Source organism: Myotis daubentonii, chromosome 3, assembly GCF_963259705.1.
Source record: "Myotis daubentonii chromosome 3, mMyoDau2.1, whole genome shotgun sequence".
NCBI lineage: Eukaryota > Metazoa > Chordata > Mammalia > Chiroptera > Vespertilionidae > Myotis > Myotis daubentonii.
In genome coordinates this window covers 159376112-159397189 of record NC_081842.1, presented here as the reverse complement: position 1 = coordinate 159397189, position 21078 = coordinate 159376112, and the positions used below count along the sequence as shown (strand labels likewise).

General features: G+C 34.9%; 1 protein-coding gene across 21 annotated transcripts in view; it reads left to right on the top strand.

Moving 5' to 3' along the window:
• Positions 1-21078, top strand: part of ADGRL2 (adhesion G protein-coupled receptor L2) — a 288043-nt gene that overhangs the window by 109914 nt on the left and 157051 nt on the right. For all 21 annotated transcript variants that reach the window (XM_059689062.1, XM_059689061.1, XM_059689063.1 and 18 more), the window contains one exon: positions 17941-18113. In XM_059689062.1, the coding sequence (XP_059545045.1) occupies positions 18041-18113 (73 nt within the window). In that variant the 5' untranslated portion in view covers positions 17941-18040. The remainder of the gene's footprint in view (positions 1-17940; positions 18114-21078) is intronic.

Here is a 21078-nt window from a genome sequence, read left to right as displayed (position 1 = left end):
ATTTTTTGAGAGTCCAATTAAATTAAAAGTCATACCCAAATTATCTTTTGAAAAATCTGTTATTTCATATGTGGGTATGTTCTCTTAAAGTACATTATGTTTCTGTAGTTCAGAGCAGCCATTCCCAACCATGCCACATATGTCTAAGTGACAGGTGAGGGCTTGGATGCACTTTACTAATTCACAGTATTTATATGCTTTGAATTTTACTTTCATGCTGTTACTTTTTGGTTTCCTACAATGCCACAAAAGGTTATTATGGCAGCACAGGTGGTTTTTAAAAAGTGACAGAACTTTCAGCACCAAGTTTGCCCAAAATTGCCAGACCACAAAAAAGTATGTACTTGCTTGCATTGGTCCTAAAGTCTGTATTTTTATTTATTTTTTAAAAAATATATTTTATTGATTTTTTTACAGAGAGGAAGGGAGAGGGATAGAGAGTTAGAAACATCGATGAGAGAGAAACATCGATCAGCTGCCCCCTGCACACTCCCTACTGGAGATGTGCCCGCAACCAAGGTACATGCCCTTGGCTGGCATCTAACATGGGACCCTTCAGTCTGCAGGCCAACACTCTATCCACTGAGCCAAACCGGTTAGGGCTAAAGTCTGTATTTTTATTTTTATTTATTTTTTTAAATATATTTTATTGATTTTTTACAGAGAGGAAGGGAGAGAGATAGAGAGTTAGAAACATCGATGAGAGAGAAACATCCATCAGCTGCCTTCTGCACATCTCCTACTGGGTATGTGCCCACAACCGAGGTACATGCCCTTGACCGGAATCGAACCTGGGACCCTTCAGTCTGCAGGCTGACGCTCTATCCACTGAGCAAAACCGGTTTCGGCAGAAAGTCTGTATTTTTAAATATTGATTGTGTTTTACGCTTCACAAGAATAGTTTTATCTATAAGCACAGTTCCTCTAGTTGTTCATAATTTCTGGGCTTTCATTCTAGTCATTTTAGATCAACAGCCATTTATTAAGGCCCTCCCTGGAGAAATGTACTGTCTAGGGACTCTGCTTTCTAGGTATTTATAATCTCATGGGGGAACAGACATTTCCACAAATCATTTTAATATAAGGGGTACTATAATATGCCATGAACTGTAGAGGAAGGGCTGTGGAAATATAGGGTCGGTGGGATGAATTCAAACGAGTAATGTGGAAAAAAGAGACCCCATTTATGTAGACATGAAAGCAGAGGAGAATTTTGTCAGATAAAGGCTTTTTGAGGAGGAAGACAGGACAGAGGTAAAGACATGGAAAACAAAGGCAAAAAGGGGGTTCCTTAAAGAGAATGTATGCAAGGTAGGAATTGCACAGGAAGTGGAAGGAGATGAAACTGGTATTTCTGTGCGAATCAGTTTGGGACATGCTAGTAAAGAGCCTAATCTCCTAAGATTATATTTTAATAAGTAGGCCATAAAAGATGTTTATTGAGAAAGTTTTATATTAAATTGCTCACTCTTACGGTGGTGTAGCCGATGGACTGGAGTGAGGAAATTCTGGAGGGAATAGAAACCTAGTTAGGAGGCCTGGATGACAGTCTAGGTGAGAGGCTATGGCAGTAAACAGGTGGGAAAGTTTTACAATGATGGGATAGGATTTAGTGATTGATTGAATGTGGGCTAGAGAAGAGCTAGGAATGAAAGCCTAGGTTCCAGAAAAGTCATTCATTCCTGCCATTTGCCTGTTTGATAGCAAGGGAGAAGGAGAGAATGAGCCAGTTTTTCTGACAATACTTTGAGGTGCATGCATTACACCAAAAGAAGACCAGCTGCACCCAAAATTGCTTCATGTATACTTTGTAATGTGGTATTTGTGAAAAAAATATAATTTTGCTCCCTTTATAGATATTTCTGAAAATATTCTGCATGTTTTTAAATGGTCTGTTTTTTCAAGTGAAAAAATGTATTATGTGGGTTTAAGATTTTAAGTCTTAGGTTTTTGGTTTGTTTATTTGTATTTTATCTGAAGTCTCTATAAGATAAGCAAGACTATAAATGTCAGTTACTATAATCTGGGTAGAGAGAAATCTTTATTTTTTGTCACGATTAGGCCTTTTGAGATATTTTATTTGTTCAGGATCATTTTAGTAACATTCTTAGTAGCTCTTGAACCAACTAATTTGATATTCTTGGGTTTCCTTAGAGACCAACCTGCCTCTTTTCGGAAAGCTTAGGAGTTTCTGTGCCATCAAAGACTAAAAAAAATTGCAATTTATGGTGGCTTTCTCTCTTGTTATCATGAATTTATATATTTATTCTGTTGGTATATAGGAAATGTCCCAGCTACATATTGTTCATTATAAGAATAATGAAATCATTTTCTCAGTAGCTTTTCAGTTCTTTAGACTCAGCAGTAACTTTTGGGTATTACAGCTGATCTTTTGTATCTAGTTAATTATGGGTGACAAGTCTGAAGAACAACTAAAAGTCCCTGTCAGCACCTATCATTGATGATTAACTCAGAGTAGGCTCTCAATATATTTTTGAATAAGCAGTTATTGTTGGTAATAAAGATTACAATAACTTTTGCTAGAATCCAACCAATTTCAGATTCCTCTTGTAGATGCAGGAATGATAAAGGTAGTAAATAAAAGAGTTAGTACTGGTATTTCTGTGCTAATCCAAAAGTATTCTTGCTTCCATATAATAGAGGAAATTTGTGTGATGTAGTTATCATATTGCTTAATAGAGCTTAATAGAAAATTCTCAGTAAATGCTTATTATTATCATTGATGTGGATTAAATTTGGTTCACATTGTTTTACATATTTAAGTGGAACATGTCTGGCATCCATTTTCAATCTAGACAGTTTCATTTTTTCTCTGATTTTTGTGTGGAGATTCTTCCTCCTGTTCTCAATTATGCGAAGGGTTTCCTATTTTTTTTTTATTACATGGTTTTCTAGTATTGTTGCTATCTCCTTTAGATGATAAAGCACTGACTGATGTAACTGGCCTTTGTCAGAATGGATGCTCTGATATTGAAAACGGGAAGTGTTGATGTGTACCCATGCACCAGAAACTATCAGCACTTTTTGCTTCCACTTATACTATGTGATTAAGTAAAAAGGATTGTTTTCCTTTTATAATATGATGCCTGATTGAATTACCATAAGGAAGGCATGCAAGTAGGATTCATTTTTCTTTGTAGTTCCTCTCCCTCACCTACAATCACAACTCCATATCCTTGTTCCCAAGTCATTCCAAAGAATAGGATCCTCTCATGTATTGCCAGCTTTAAAAGGAGGTAGTTGACAATACTGTCAGCACATGCCCTGGTATGAAGGCTGACTTCTTTTTTCTCCTGGTGGCTCAGTCATGCTGCAGGCATAGATTAGCATAAGGTAATCAACATGAAATAAAGGGAGAGTATCTAAATGTGGCTATTGATACTGTAGTGCCGATTTTACTTTATTTAGTTGGTTAAGGAAACCATGAAAATACAGTAGAAATGTTTAAAGACATATATCGTATGATCTCACTAATATATGGAATCTAATGAGCAGAGTAAACTGACAGACAAAATAGAACCGGAGGCATGGATACATGGAACAGACTGACAGCTGTCAGAGGGGAAGGGAGGTGGAGGTACTTGATATAAGAAGGTGAAGACATTAGCCAAAGGATATATATATATATATATATATATATATATATATATATATATATCCCCTGGATACAGATAAGAGTGTGATGAAGGCCATGAGGGTTGGGGCTGGATGGAGGTGGACAAAGTGGAGAAAAATGGGGGACATTTGTAATAGTGTCAACAATTAAAAAAACACCAATTAAAAATACATTTTAATGGTCATAAGAAAAATATGTAAAGAAGAGTTTCGACAAAAGATTTTAACAAATACATGGTGTAACCATTTAGTCACTTAGCAAATTGAAACAATAGCATTTAATATCTCATATAAACTTTTAGCAAAGGTGGCACAGAATCCGAGACCTTTTCTGGTAAGCAAGGAGCCATTCTTCAGTGGTAATCAGATATCACACATGGATTGTCTTTACCTTTATTTAAGAAATGATAGTTGTCTTCGGGAGGTGAGCGTGGTTATTTTTTTTGCCTTCTAAAATGTCTTTTAGCGACATACTGAAATGTGATTAAAATCTCATTGTGTTCTTGCATTCACAGTGGAAGACTACTGTAAATTGCATTGTATGAAACTGAACAGTAATTGTGGCTTGATTTAAAGTATTAATAAAATCTAAATCTGTACATTCTAGCTTTAGGATTTCAAGATTTTAATTTAGTGAAATGCCAGAACATTTTCTTGCATTTAGTTTGACAGGTGTTACGTGAAAAGAGTGTATTCCTAAATTAGGAGAGACATATATATCATACCATTTACAGAGTCTAATTATTAAAACCTGTTAAATTTCATACTTAATATTCAGATATCTTTCTGCAAACAAGCTGCTTAGTCTTATTGTCAATGTTCTGTAATTCGTATATCAAAGTTGATTAAATTGCAAATGCTGGTCTGAGGAAAGGTGGAGTTAGGATTTTGAAGTAGCCATGATTTTCCAACAGCCTCAGTAAGTCATAAATGCTAAAAAAGAAAAAAAAGCATCAAACTAGTGTCCCATGCATTATATTATAGGCAATATCAGATGGCTGAAGTTTAGCCCCCAGTGTGAAATTTACTTTTTTTTCATAATAGGGGTGAGACCTAAGCCCGAGATTAGCATTCGAGTGCTAATGTCAGTCCCATAATTTTGGAGAAGAAAAGAAGTGTGGATTTTAATTTTTTCTATTTGTTCTGAATGGTGATAAAAGTGTATTGTACCTGCATGTTGCTCTCTATTTAAAAATTTTCACTTTTAGGAGGAATTATGCTATCGGAAATAGTATTTTCACAAATTCAGAATATTGCTAGGAAGATGTGTGGATGTGGAAACCTACCTTGGCAAAAATCTTTGCTATAGGTGGTGAACACTCAATATAATATACAGATGATGTGTTAGGCAGAATTGTACACCTGAAACCTATGTAACATTATTAACCAATGTTGCCGTAATAAATTCAATAAAAATTATCTTGAATTTTTAGTGTACTTTGAAGATAAATTTCAGTTTCTCTTTAATCCCGTTTTTATTTAAAAGCAAATTTATTAGGTTTATAGTTTTGTATAATTTCACATTTTGTAATACTTTAAACATTTTACATTTTTTTCAATTATAAATTTTTTGGTAGACAGTATTAAATTTTCAAGTATTTGGAAGCAAAACTTGAATTGCAGGCTCATTTTCTCCACTAACTGTGGACCCTTTCATTTCCTCACTCTTAAAATGAGGAGGCTCAGTGGTTTTTGAAACTCTCTCTTGAGGGTGATTTATTTGACTTCTATAAATAATAAAATGATAATGTATTTTATGCCAAACTGATAAAGTTTCTGAAAAATAGTCATTTTTATTTTGTGTCTTAAATTGGCATTCCTCAATATTTAATCAAACGCTTGATTAAGAAATAGTCCCAAATAAGGAAACACAATCTGTGCAAGTCCTATTTTAGGAGATCTCTAAGTTTGTTCCAGTTTTTAAAAAAATGATGTTTCAGTTTTACACTTCAGTTTCTGAATTCTGTTCACTTTACCCTTTCCATTATTCTTGTTGGTTACTTTGCATAGTTCAGTTTATTTATTCACCCCTTCTTCTCTCTGCTCTCCCTATTTACCAACCTTCCTCCCTGTTTGTTAAAAACATTGCTTAGGTTATTTACCAGGCATGCAATGGTGCCTGACACTGAGGTTACAGATGTGAAAGCCGTGGGTTCTATTTTCAGTTACCTAACAATAATTTGAAAATGATACTTCCAATACTGTTTGATAGTGGTGGGCACGTTGTACTTGGAACAATGGCAGTGGGTGTGGTGGATATTAGGGAAGGGGGGGGAGTTTGTTGAGTGATGGGTCAAGGGACAAGTGGCAGAGGGGATTTCAGGCAGAAGCAGCAGCAGGAAAGGTACAGAGGTGAAGGTAAGCCTCTTATGGTCCCCAAATCGAAGTAACTTAAAAGGGGAAGAACAGGAAATAAAGGATGGTCATTCTCAAACTTGGATGCTAGCTTAAAAAAAATCCATTAAAAGTTATCTCCAAAAATTTGGTTGATGTGTTGTATATTTATTAATCTCCAGGAAGTGACATCAGAATCAACATTGAACTGAAGAGCAAAAGTCACAGTCCTTATGGAGCACGTACTCTCTTAATCACATTAAAGTAATTTGTGAAGTTATTTGTGCCCTTGGCTCATGTCCTTATCTTCTACATCCTTGTGTGGCTTGTCACACCAGCCTCAGTTCCTTGAACAAAGTGTGTATCCTGGAAATTTTTTTTTTGGTTTGGTGTCAAGAGATAAATATTGAAAACTTTGACAGACAAGATATTAAAAATAGTTTAAAAGCTTAGTTGAAGAGGAGGAGTCATAAGATACCCCACTAACAGCTACCACACACATGATACAGGTAAATGACCATAGGAAACCACACAGGGAGAGGGTTGCGTACCCCCCCCCCCCCCCCCGCCCCTGCACTTGGCAGTGGTCAGGTTGGCTTCTTTATGGCATGGGTGGTTTTTAAGCCTATCATGGCTCTTGATAGGTGGAAAAGGGAAATGTTTTCCATATGGTTAAAAAACAACCTGGATTAAAAGTTAATTTGAAAGGCATATTCAGAATTACCAAGCAAATAAGTTGGACAGAAGCAGAGGGTTGCATTACATACTTTTGAAGTTGTATCTGTTTGGATTCTTTTCCCAGTTTTACTTTTTGCCACATTTTTAAAACTTTTTCCATTTACCATGCCCCTCCAGCTCCCTCCCACCCTGTTGTAATTTCCCTATTCTTAAAATAGAGGCACTGCATTTGCTGCGATAATTACAGTGAGATCATAATAAATGTATTTATGGGAAAATTTTAAAATCAGCAGTTCAGAGATCTGCCCTTTTCAACTCACAACCCCAAGTGTTTTCTTTGTCTTGCATATAAAGTGATCTCTAGGATTGGTTCCAGTTTTACACATTTTTATGGTTTAGAGTAAAATTAGGAAGATTAGTCTAATGGAGGTTGGCAGACTGGATGGAGGGTGAGAAATCAGCCATGAGATTTTTGCAGAAGTTTAGAGAGAGGTTAGGGCAGAGGGAATGAAAGGAATGAGAGGGGATTAAGACATTTCCGAGAAAAAGTCAATAGAACAGTGAGTGAATTTATGCCACTTTAAAATGAAGTACTTTTATATTAACAGAACTATATTTTACCCATACTTACAATAAATAATGCTCCAGAGGATTTTTGGTTTTAAAAAGTATTGGAGGCTGAGCTAATTTCATTTATGTGTGTATATATCTCCATGTACACTGGTACACATTTAGCAAGTGTGGTTCAAAGAAAATCTGTTACTTTATAGTGGATGCGATTTTTTTATTTTTTTTTTACCATTTCCCACTAAATGTGTTTCTTGATTATTTTAAGTCACCAATTGAATGACACATATACATTTATATGTGTATATATATTTAATTCATACTTAATAAGTATATTGGTCTAAAAGGTTTTTTAGGAGACTAATAGTAGAGTAGAGGCTTCTATTAAAACATGACTAAATAAAACATTATTAATGTTAACAGATGTTGGACTTTAATCCTCTAGAATGATTGTTTGGTACCAGCAGGAGATTTATTAAGCCTGAATTGTGTGAAATTGTGTGTGCATAAGCTGCTACTTAGATTGTAAAAATGCTATTGAAAACTGTTAAAAATTTTTAGCTATAATTGGCAGAGAAGTATTAACTGTGCTGAAACAAGGATGTGTTTATGATTGGCCCATGCGCTTTACCCTTTTTATCATTTATCTTCTTGTATTAATGTCACTGAATTATTAATTCATGAGCAGGGCGGGAGAGAGGGGAGTGTGAAGGCACCATTTAAATATGTGTGGCAAATCTATCCTTATCGCTAGAGACATGAAAAAAAGTCATTTTGTATTATCTGTAAAATGGAAAGGACATTTTAAAATTTCATTTACTGTAATCCACTTTCAGTAAAACACCTAGATTATTGCTCCCATAATATAATGCTCTTATTAAAAATTTGTAACCTCCTTCACTCTTTTGTCTTATATGTAAAATTGATAGAAAAGTTTAGCCTTCATGTATTTTAATGTGATACCTATTAATTGTAGCTTAGAAATCTTATTCTATGGTATGTTACAGCCTGACTTCAATTTTAAGAAACATTAGGTTGTAGACAATAAAAATATTTACTGTAATAGTAGCAAAGTACTTTGATTAGGTAGAGCCTAGATACAGGGAATTGTAAAGCTCTAGAAATACTTTTTGTTCCAAAAGAAATGTGTTCATTTATTGTGACTTCATAGTTTTTTGGAATAAGGTAGGCGGTTTGGCCTTGTAGGATTTTTAGCATTATAGAGCCAGTGAACAGATTAGAAGCCAGCAGTTTCCTGTTGCATACAGTGTGGAACTGGGATATATCCAGTATTTCATATGGGTGAGTAGCAGTGGTGACAGATATTTCAGGAGTTTGAAGCCACTTTTACCAACAGCTATTTGAAACCATCATACTAATGCTAGAGTGCCTCAGGGAGTCTTGTCCAAACCCCATTACTTTTCAGTCTCCCATTACTGACTGTTTTGATTGGGTTTACATTCTCCTGCCAAACTACGTAGTAAGATAGCTTACTGTGGCAATGTCCTTTATTTTCTTTTCTGGAGTTTCTCCCCAAACACCGTAAGCTGTACGTATGGCTCTGTTACACACACACACTGAAACACTAATTTGTTTTGGTCAGTATAATGCTGCTTTGTTTTATTTTTCTCATTTCAGTATGGTTAATTTCCCTTTACATTAACATTTAAATTAATTTCTTACAATAACAGGCCAAAGTTGGTTTGGCTTCTTTGGCAGACATTGATAGTTACTGGTCAGTTCATTACTTGACTGAACTGCATTCAGTCCTCTTTATGTTGTGCCTGTTCATCTATAGAAAGGGTTGGCAAACTGTGGCTGGCCGGCTATTGGTATAGTGGAGTTCATTGGCACATAGCCATGCTCATTCATTACCCAGTGTCTGTGGCAGTTTTCATGCCACAATGGCCGAGTTATACAGTTGTGACAGACAGAGACTGTATAGTCCGTAAAGACTAAAATATTTACTATCTGGATGGTTATAGGAAAAGTTTACTGATCTCTGCCCTATAACATCAGTCTATATAATTCCTTTTAATCTCTCCACACATAATGGAATACTATTAATAGTTTTTAACTTGAGTAATTTGAAGAGTCACTGGTTAATATCATTGGTAGTTATTTTTATTAGGTACGATTTTTTTAAATTTTTTTTTTGGCTTTTCTTTATATGTGGAATAGCAACAGTGGATATATCTTCCTCTGTTGTTTGAATTGGAACACTTTAAAAAATTGTGGAAATTTTGCAAAGAATACATTAGTCTTTTACCAATTAAGAGAGTCTTGGCAAGTAATTCAAGTTTTTCTCAGCTTTTTAATAATCTACCTCTCTTTATTAAATATCACTGTTTAATTACTACTCTGATGTTACTTGAAATTTTAATAGAGGTTATAAAATTATATTGTAAAGTTGAAAACCCATTTTCTAGAAACCACATACCTCTTCTTCATGGTTTAGTTAAGAAGCAATAACATATAAAATGGTATATTTTAATGAACTAAAGTTTTTTAAATTTTTTATTTATAACAACCATTCAGAGTATTTATTACAGTTTATTACTGTTTCTTATAGTGTGTCCATGAATATTTCTCTTGCCTTCCCATCGGAGCCTCCTAATAATACTCTTTAAAGAAATCAGCCAGACCAAACCAGCCACACAGAATCTCAGTGTGACACTGAAGTAGAGTTTGCTCGGTTCATTCATAGACCATAACTTTATTTCTAATGTTGTGGGTTAAGTTAATTTTCAGAAAGAATGATTATCCCTGTCCTCTACAACTTAATAAAATGCTGTGATACTGAGTTTTTCTTGTAGATGCAGTTATATAGGGTGTCTCCAAAAATGTATACCCACTTTAACAGCTGATTCATTTAATTTTCACTCCTTTTCAGGTTTAACTGATTTGAAATAATGGGTAAATCCAGACTAAGCTTTGAACAAAGAAAAAGTGCCTATATGTTTTTTGAGGACAGCCTGTATATGGTATGGAACATAGGCCTTGATACAGAATGATTTGGCCAAGGGTAGGAATTTGCTCTTTTTGGAAGAAGGCCTGGCCGGATGTCATCCTGCTTTTGATCATGTGCTGTTTACCCACAAAGGCAGAATGTGAAATATGTGAGCTGCATAAGTCTCAGGTTATTATATTATGGCTACCAACCTAATGATTTGTAAGTAGGTTTTAAAAAAAGGTCTTTGAAATGGCAACTTTTTGAGATGTAATTTTTAAAATGGAATTATTAGAATAATTTCTGAGACATTTTGATAGAAGAGATAAGTTCGTAGTGAGACATATTCCAGCAGCCTCTAAAAATCTTCCATAAGCTTACTTAGATGGAATCAAGACCATAAACCTAAAATTGAAATAATTGGGAAAATAATGGAATAGCAGATTTCTTGTGTATTTCTACCCAAGTATATAGTTGTTGAACTTGAAGCCTAGACGTTTATGATTGTCCAGCCCTCACAGTGGTAGGTTAAGCCGGTACTGAGTGTGCTCCTGATCTCAATCTTGGGCTCTTTTCATCAAGATGGTTGATCTCAGTACACTTTTCAAGGGAAACACAGGTCTAGAAACCACTTTTATTTCTCTTTTCTCATTATTTTGTTATAAAATACATGTATTACCATTAAGTTTTGGGGAGTTTAGCAATTATTAAATTAATATTTTGGGTCTTGGTAATTTTCTTGGTTTAATTCTTAGAAGATTATTCACCTTCTGAAGGTGACAATTATTTTAATCTGTTTCATAATCCTTTAGAACGTAACAGGACCAATATATATATGGTGAAAATAATGAATAAGTAATACACTTACCAGAACTCAATATAAATACCTAGAATGTAATCATTAGATATTCATTGACTTAAACGACATACATGCAATTATAGTGTTAATATTATCTACTTTATTGTAGAAGTTAGAATTGCAAGTTTAGATGACATTATATATTGACATAGTTTGCAAGTGAGTTGTATCATTTGATTACAAAAGGCAATGTGCTATATACTTGAAATTTTCTTCAACTTCTTACTGTGTTGTTGGTTAATTTTCATATTTATTTTTGAGATCATTTGACATATTTTACTCAGGTTACCTCATTATGTCTAAGAAACCTCTGGTGACCATCTTGATGATATAATATATACAACAAATCCTGGGTCATTATTATTTCACTTAGTGGTTATATAGACCAAGAGGGAATCTGAATATTGATTCAGGGAATGATTACTAGCAATGATGTATGAACAAAGGATTTAGTACAGTGAGCCAAACATAAGATTACATCTCATGAACAACATTGCATTTTTTTTTTAAATTTGCCTGACCAATGATTAGTTCAGCCAATTAGGTGAAATAAATTATTAGGACCCAGGGGTGGGGAACCTTTTTTCTGCCAAGGGCCGTTTGGATATTTCTGACATCATTCACGGGCCACACAAAATTATCAACTTAAAAATTAGCCTGCTATATTTGGTCAAACATTTAATTAATTCACCCCTAATGTCTTGGCAGGATCAGACCAAATGATTTCAAGGGCCTTATATGACCTATGGACCCGATATTCCCCACCCCTGGAGTTGAAAGTTCTTGGCTTATTAAGGCTTTTTTTTTTTCTTGCTAGATAATCACAAGAAGGAAGGATAAGTAGTGTACAATGAGATATTTTGAGAGAGAGACCACATTCACTTAATTTTGTAACTTAAAAATTAAACTTTATCATAGGTATGTATGTATAGGAAAAGACATAGTATTTATATGGTTCAGTGCTATCCAAGTTACAGGCATTCACTGGGGGGGTCTTGGAACATATCCCTCCTCGGATAAGGGGGGGGGGGGCGACTACTATAATTAGCCTTGATTGGAATTCAAGCTCTGTCACCTGCTAGTGGTGTTACTTTCCCTTTCTGAACCTCATATTTCTGGCCTTTATAATATTGACCTCATAAGGATTAGTGGTATGTGTCTAATATAGTATTTCACATATAATCGGCACTCAAGAAATATTTCTAGCCATAGTGCCCATAATTTATATTCAACTCAAAAAAATTACCTGAGAATTCTCTTCTATGGAAAAGTTAAGGGGCAATATATCTTAAAGCTGGAGAGAACTGCCATTTAAGAATAGCTTTTTTCCCCCCCTACATAGGGGAAAACCTAACTTTGGTGTTGTAGTTACTCTATAATTTTAACAATAAATACAAACTATTTAATAAACAAGTAGATCTATGAAATATTTTGATAGAAAAGTTGAGGAAGCCATCAAATTTCCATGATAAATAAGGTAGTATTTTGGATTGGGCATGTGCCTCTTTTTTTCTTTTGAAACTTCATTTGCAAGTTTATGTTCAGTCATAAAATGTTCCCTACATTGGTTTGAAAATGACAGCCATTTGTTTTTATTATTTCAACTGGAAGGATTTTAATGAAGAGGATGGCAGAATGCCCTGCACTGTGCCTCTAGTGTCCACGATACAACCCTCTTTTGCATGCTCAGCACGATTCCAAGATAGATATTACTGCAGATAGCAGATGTAATTTACTAGGAGCATTCCTGAACTCTTCTCTTTTCTGCTCCTCTACTAAGCCCTCTCCTAGGAGAATTTCTTCCTTCACAATGAAGAAATTTCAGTAAAGGGTAAGATCAATAATGAATGTTAAAGGGACGTTAGCATAACTAGTTTAATGTAAACTACTCTAGACTTGATACTGGTGTCCGCAGAAATGAAACGGAGAAAGAGGGTGGCGACTAGGGGTGGTCACGTGCTTTTAAAATCTCCATCCGCATTCTCAGCCCCAACCCTATCCTTGTGAGGAAAAGAAAATAAACTGAAATGCAAAGAACGTTGAATGCCTGGAGCTAAAAAAAAAAAACAAAAAAACAAAAAAAAAAAACAAAAAGAGGCTTTCTGAAGCTTTCTGATTAGCAATAGCAACGGTTTTTCTTAGATGACTTACTGAAAGAAAATTCCCAAGCGTGTTGATGTTTTCTCCTATGTTAACAAGAAGGGGAGAATCTGACCTAGAAGGACTGACTGCACATAAGATATTTCTGAAAAATGACCACCGAGCAAGGTTTAGCTAAATTAAAATGCAGCTAATTTATTTTTCACTTTCTATTGCATGGGGGCAGAGTGGGTTTGGTATCCTTTTTTGTTGTTTTTGTTTTGGTAAAATATAGAAAAGCAGCTTTCTTTTACAAGTAAATAATGCCCCGTAATGTTTATAATTTTATAGCACAACTAAGATCAGAAAGAGAGATCTTGTACAGCTATCTTTAGCTTTCATTTAGAGTTGACATACATTTAGTGCGTAGAATTTTAGGCTCACCCCAAACGTTAATCTTTTATTTTATATAGCGTTAGCGCTTAATAACATGGAGGGGTGACTTTTGTAGGTCTCATGCTTGGATGGCTCTTTCCTTCCCCTGTGCTCCCCATGCATAGAGGTGTTTTGCATTTAATATCTAGTGTTCACAGCAGTTCAGTGTCTACGAATAGAAATTAAAGGTAAAGCTTTATATATGAATCTTTAAGGTGGCTTTGCTCTTAATAGAATATCAACCTTAGTTAAACAGTTTTAGACAATTTTAAATGATCTTTTCCTCTTACTACCTTGAAGCTTGTTAAATGCTACTTCTTTCACTGATGCTTATCAACAAATATTTTTTTTAATTTTTTCTATTTTTACTAAATAGGCATCATTAATATAAGGTTAAATGTGATTTCCTGGTAATGTTCCATAAGTACATGACTATTAATGGTGTTTTCCTAATTTTGCCCACAATTTAAGGCACAGGATGGAATATTTAATGCAGCTAATAAATTCAGGGGTGAGGCAAAAGTAGGCTTACAGTTGTTCCTATGGAAAAATAATGCAAAAATTAAGAAGTAATACAAGAATAAATCCTGTGTTTCGTGTACTAAGCTGTAAACCATTTTTTGCCCAACCCTATATAAGCAGGTTACCGTCTGAAAGACTACAACTAACTGTATATTGTAAGTGAAGTATAAAACTTTGAAGACTGTTAGGATATAAACACTGCTGATGCGTATTCCTGGAAGTCCTTGTTCAGCTTTGGAAGGTTTAGTAGTAATGATGCATTAATTGACTTTTTACATGACAGAGTAATAGGATACCTAGATCTAAAAAAAAAAAAAATCTTGACAGAGGCTTGGTATACAATGGCATGTGGTTTATAGATGAAATAGTTTGAATCTTCTTACTTGAAGGATAAAAAGAAATGTAGGATGAGGTTATACATTAGAAGTGCCTTTGATCTTTGAAAAAGCATAGTTACTTATAGTTTCAGTAGAAATGTTCTGTTTCTGTTTTTATTAAGAAATGAACTGTTACTTAGCATTAGGAGGGGTTTCATCTGTGCTCTGTCTTTACCCTCCCAGTTCCTCTCTGAAGTTATGGGGGCGGGGGGAGTTGGGAGGAGAGAATAGGGCAGAAGGTTTCTAAACACCTAAAGACAAACTGTTTATTAATATGGGGACTGGGTTCATCTTTTCTGTTTGTTGAAAGAAAATTTAATAGCCCTTTTCTTATTTTGTTTCTTGTTTTCTTTTGCATTGTGAGAAGCTTTTCCTGAACTTCATTTTGCAGGTAGTTACAGAGTTGGAAGGGAGAGTGTTAGCTGCATCTGTGCCTATGAGTGTCCGTTGGCTGGAGTTTGATGTAGGAGGAATGTTTTTTGGGGGGATTAGTTTCACCATATTTGATTATTTATTCATTCTATCCTTAGCTGATTGTGGTTTGCTAAGTATTTCAGTGTTCATTAACATTTTTAAATGGAAGGTTGTTTTTAATTTTGATCACAGCAGTAAAATCTTTTGACTTAAGTTTTCAGAATTGTATGTAAAATTTGAGCTTTGCTTTTTTATTTTTAATCCTCACCTGAGGGCATGTTTTAGAGAGATGGGGTAGGAGATGTGAGAAACATCCGTTGGTTGCCTTCCTTCCATATGTGCCCCCAGCTGGGGATCGAACCAACCCTTGTACGTGCCCTGACCGAGAATCAAACCGTCAACCTCTCAGTGCACAGGCCAGCACTCAACCAACTGAGCTGCTCTGGCGGTGCAGAACTTGAGCTTTTGAAAATAATTTTATTTGATGTGAAAGTGATTGGCTATAGATTGTAGAAAAATAAATGTGATATTCTTTTTAGTTACTCATTGCACAGTGATGGACAGACTTCAGCTTTATTTACATATAAGAAGCCATGATTTTATGACATTCCAGAAGCTGTTTCTGTTTGTTAGAAGCAGTCATTTGTACTGTCTCATAATTGACTAGAGCATACTTTTAAAATTGTGTTCTACATTCAGATTTTAAGACTCCACTGAAATTTTAGTATAGTTAAACCTTGTTCATAAAATACTGTGTCCTGGCCAAAGACCACAAAAGAGGCCTTGGTTGTGCGGTTTCCTCCTCCTTTCCCCCTCACTAACAGAGGTTTTCCTATCTTGGCAGCTGTTTCCTACAAGGCAGTCATCAGTCCCTGATTTCTTCCTTCCCTTTCTTCCCACAAACAAGGACTCTTTCAAAGAGCAGATGACTGAAGACAGACTGATTTTGGACTGCTTTAAGAAAGTGGAAATGTGTTCAAGAGTTGTGCTTGTGGGCAAGCAGCCTGTATGCGTTTGTTCATTGACGTGAAAGTACCCATTACAACCAAAGCTTGGACAGTCAGAATTCTGTCAGGAGCATTCCAATGTCTCACACTTAATTCTACTTGTAGTAATGAACGTACCTTATTCACACGTTAAACTTAGTCTCCTTGCTTCATCAGCTCATTGAACAGTCTATAGGGTATAAGAGATTGTTTATTGATGGGGCTTTTCAATGTGACAAGCCATGAAATTATCTGACTTCTCCTTATGCTTTCCATAAAAGAGCTTGCAGGTTTAAGGCAGGGACTTTGCCACAGCGGTTGTAAGCTGCAGGTTTACTTTGGGGTTTGTCTTTGGACTAGTCTTTGGGAGCTCAGAGTGAAAAATGGATAGAGGTAGCTAGCCATTTCCACAGGGTTGTGTCCCCTGTGTCTCCATCCCATTAATTTCCAATGTATCTGTTCTTTTCATATTTTTGGCATTCAGAAGGGGAAACTTGCTCTTTCCTTTGTTTTTGTCTTATTTCTTTGGACAGAGAAGCATCTCAGGTGTTCTCTCCTGTCGAAGATCTAGATCCTAAAGGGCTGGTCAAAATTAGACTTGGCTCAGGATTATATGTATTTTTGCCACCTCTCCACTAGTTTGTTCTTTTGTTTGTTTTTAGAGATGCAACCTTGGAGATAAAATCATTATCGTCTGGGGTTATTTTTTATTGTTGATTTGTTTGTTTGTTAATACTCACAGGAGAGGATATTTTTTCCATTGATTTTTAGATAGAGTGGAAGGGAGGGATGGAGTGAGAGAAAAAGAAAGAGAAACATCGATGTGAGAGAGACACATTGATTGATTGCCTTCTACACTACAACCCATGTATGTGCCCTTGACTGGGAATTGAACCTGTAACCCTTCATTCAGTGAGAAGGCTGATGCTTAACCACTCTTAGCACAGCAGCCAGGGCTGGGCTGGAGTTTTTATTTGAGTTCAGTGGATGGACCTATGTACTCAAGACCTAGGTTTGATATTAAGTTATATCTTGCTGCAAGGAAAGACAATATTTGAAAATCTTAAACTTCAAATGAAATAATTGAGACTTTATTAATCGGCTCTCTCTATGAATAATAACCATCAGAGGAATAATAATTTGATATGTTGTGTTTGGAAATGAGATAATTTTGGAGTGCCATTATTATATAAAGTACAACCATATGTTAAAAATTGTGCACCCTTGTACAGAAAAATAAACCATTTCATTATATCTCTACACTGTCTTGCAAGATAACACGATAAAGTTGTAGATAATGATGCTGCTACCATTACTAGAAACAAACCAAAAAAGTATATGTTTTTTATAAAATCTTGTTAGAGGTGTTATGTATTAAAGCTAGTACAGGTGACCTTTGAATAATGTGGGGGTGGGAGCACCAACCCTGCACAGTTGAAAAATTTGTGTATAACTTTTGACTCCCACAAAACTTAAAAAATTCTCCCTTGATTCTATGGGGATTGGTTCCAGGATATCCCCTTCACCCTCACCTCACATGGATACCAAAATCCATAGATGCTCAAGTCCTCATTATAAAAGGGCATAGATCAACGCATAGAGTTGGCCCTTTGCATATGTGGGCTCCCAACAGTCAATAAAAACAACCCCTAAAAAACAATACTGGTATTTACTGATAATAAGTAGACTCTCACATTAAAACACTGTGTTGCTGAAGACTCAACTGTAATTTAATAAAAAGACTAATATTTGACATAGTGACAGATGAATTGTTCTAGGATGACTTTCTAATAAGCTTTTCAAATGAAAATTCATTATTAGGAACTTATATAACTATTATTTTGTGATTCGTATGTCCTGGTTGTCTATAAATGCTTTTTGGGTTTTGATCATTTTTGAGATGCGAGGCTCCGCTATTCAGCGTTTAGGCACAGCTGCCATAGTGGGTATAGAATCAAAGTTTATACCTTTTTTTTTTTTTTAAATAATTAGGAGGTGGAGGGAAGAAGGGCGGGATAGTTATTTTTATTTTTTTTTTATTTTCGCATTTTTTTGTAAAGTAAAAGGACCATAGAGTAAATGATGGATTTGTTTGTTTTTCAGATATGAGGATCAATGATGCAGACTGCTGGGTTCAATGAAGCTGGACATTTTTAACTAGATTCATTAAGGAATACAAAGAAAATATTTAAAGGGATCAATAATGGTGTCTTCTGGTTGCAGAATGCGAAGTCTGTGGTTTATCATTATAATCATCTTCTTACCGAATATAGAAGGTAAGAGCAATTTGAATTTTATTTTTTACATCTAGGAGACTGAAACTATGCAAGCTTACTTATGTAGAAGAGAACTATTTTAGAAACAGATGATAAAAAGATTTTCTTAATGTTGAATTATTTTCATTACAGAGCTATATATTATAGAAAGTGCTAGAAGTCTGAATTTTTATTTTACATAAATTTATAAATGTAATAATTTTAAATAATCCTGAAATAAGTGAATGAACACTTTGTTTTGTTTTTACGTTTTACATTTATTGACTATATTTATTCTAGTAAATTTGAAGGTATTTTGTGACAACTCTTTCACTTCATCTTTTGTCTGCTCCTGGAGTGCAGTCATAGTTTTAAAACTATTAAATAAAAATTTCCTTATGTGCTGGAAAACTTTTCATAGTGCTGCCATTTTCTTGTTACCTGTATCTTTTTGGTGACAGATCTGATTTTTAAAGAATTACATACACTTTTGAGGCTTAATGAAATAATTGGAACCATCATTTATCAATTAATATGTGGATTTCCTGGTATCCATTATTTCTGTAGACATGTTTTGTTTTTCTGTCCATTTGAAAATAACACCCTTCCCGGTGCTTTTTACGGAGCAGGCCACAAGTTAATATGGAGCAAAGATGTGTGAAGTTTATAGCTCATTGATAGTGACAGTTGTATTAATTGTGTAAAAGCTGTGAAGATTACAAAATCTCTGAGAGATGCATGTACAATATAATGGGTATTTTTGTTTCTAATTAAATATTCTTGAAGAAAATATTTAGAATTTTAAAATTGGCTGATCACATTTATACCTATTAATAAAAAGATAGGTGGAGGAAAAGAGGCATACTGTCAACTAATAGATAGCAGCAAGCTTATTATTACAATGTCTTTGTAATAAACTTCTTCAAAATGTTAACATTTTAATTTTGCCACAAGAATTTTATTTGAATTGCTTGTTCCAAAATTGTTGTATTTATCTTCTCCTTGCTCTCAAAGTTTCCTACTTTCAGTATGTTGATATAATTTAACAATGCAATTCAAGTAAGTAACACATGATTTAAGTCACACATGAAAGTCATAAATGGGATAGTATTTTATTTTTAGAAGATATTGCTCTTTGCATCAAAATTGGAAGATGCATCAAATCTAACATTAAAATGTAATATGTCTGAATAAATAGTACTGTAACGATAAGGCAGTGAGCAGAAACTGAGTTTAATAAGAATCTCTGGCTTGGATGGTTATAAAAATTTTGTATGTAATCTATAATTTTGCATCTATTTTTTTTTTCGGGAAAACTAACTGAATTCCTGCTGTTATCTTTGAATGATTTTATACATTTAAGAAAATTTCCAGGTGTGGACCAATGGCTCATTAGTCCTCATAATGAAAAAAATTTCCAATCAAGATAGAGACCACTTTGCTGGCGCAGTAGCTTAACTCAGCAGGGGGCTAGCAAACAGACTTTTTCATGAGATACTGCAGTTTTATTTCTAGTGTCACCTTTCAGGTCAAGATTCATATCTGATGTTTAGAGAAATTTCATTTTTGGCACATCAGGACACGGGGTGTTGCTTTTGAAACATTTCCCTCCTACGGGTAAGGAGAACCTGGAAAGATTGCACACTGCTAGTTGCGGGAGTATACACAGTTATGTATACTGTTAGAGCAGTGATCCAGCGCACATGGTTTTGTCCTAGAAAAGTTTGACATGACATGTTAGGTCTTTATTGCCCGAAAGCAGAGGATGCTCTGTGAACACCTATAGAGAAAACCAATCAAAGTTAGGTGTGACAGCAGGGGAAAGAAGATACAAATGTAACCATTCACCCATTAAATATCTGCCAGTCCCTTACAGGATCGGTTACCTTTTCAAATCTTAACAGAGGTGAGCACTTTCGTATTAGTACTTAGATCCTTGCAGATAAACTCAGATAAGGTTTCCTCCCTCCTTGCTCATTTACTGATGACTAAATTGAGCCAGGTGCTCAATAAAAAATGGGCAAGGCACATTTCTGCTCTTGAGCTCATTGTCTTGTGTGCAGGGGTGGAAATCTCAAATATCTGTTGGGGCCAAGCAGACACAGTAACTTGTGTTTGCAGGCCAGTGGAGGTCTGCGCAGGCAGGGAAGTCCTTGCTGGGGGACCCATGATTGCCTTTTATTTTAGCCTCGTTTTGCCAGTTTTCTGGCTTTGCAATACAAAAAGTAGACATTAGATTTTTTAAGTATAATAGTAACTAACCAAGTTTTTAAGGACAATAAAACAAGTCTTTGTATTGTATTCAGTCATGAGCCATGCCTGCCTTTTTAGAGCTGTCTTTTCTCCTGTTTATTTACTGTTTTCCCTTAGCATATGATTTTCAAGGCTTAACACGTTGTTGGGCTTGTTTTACATTTATACACATGAGATGTAAATTTCCACATTTGCAAGAAGGACTTATTCTGTCAGATGAACATTATAAATCTGTCATGGTTTGTGTGCATATAAGAGCAAATCACTAAGCATTTTTATAACGTTTACTATGGTAAAAGCTGATTACATATATAAAGGTTTAATTGTTAGAATTAGGCTGTCTCCCTCTCGCTATCTCTTTCAATTAGTATTTCAGAATCAAGTAAAGTCTGACCCATTAGAATTTACTTATTTTTGAAAAATAGGAAGCATGTTTTGTTTATTCTTCAAGTCTCTATCCCTGTGTTTTTAAAAAAATGCTGTTTAGAATTTCCAAATAAAAAATAGTTAGAAAAGACCAGACTTCAAAATATTTTGTAGGTTTTTCTTAGAATTGATGTTATTCCTAGAGAACTAACCTCAAGCCCTTCAAAAATTAGTTTTCTTGAGAAACTGGTGTGTTTTGATTCTTTTGGGTGATTTCTATAAGCATAGTAACCCACTGTGGAATCATGTATCAGTAACTAGGAAAGTAAATTGAATTTTTGTGTCCTAGAGAATTAAATTATGGTAT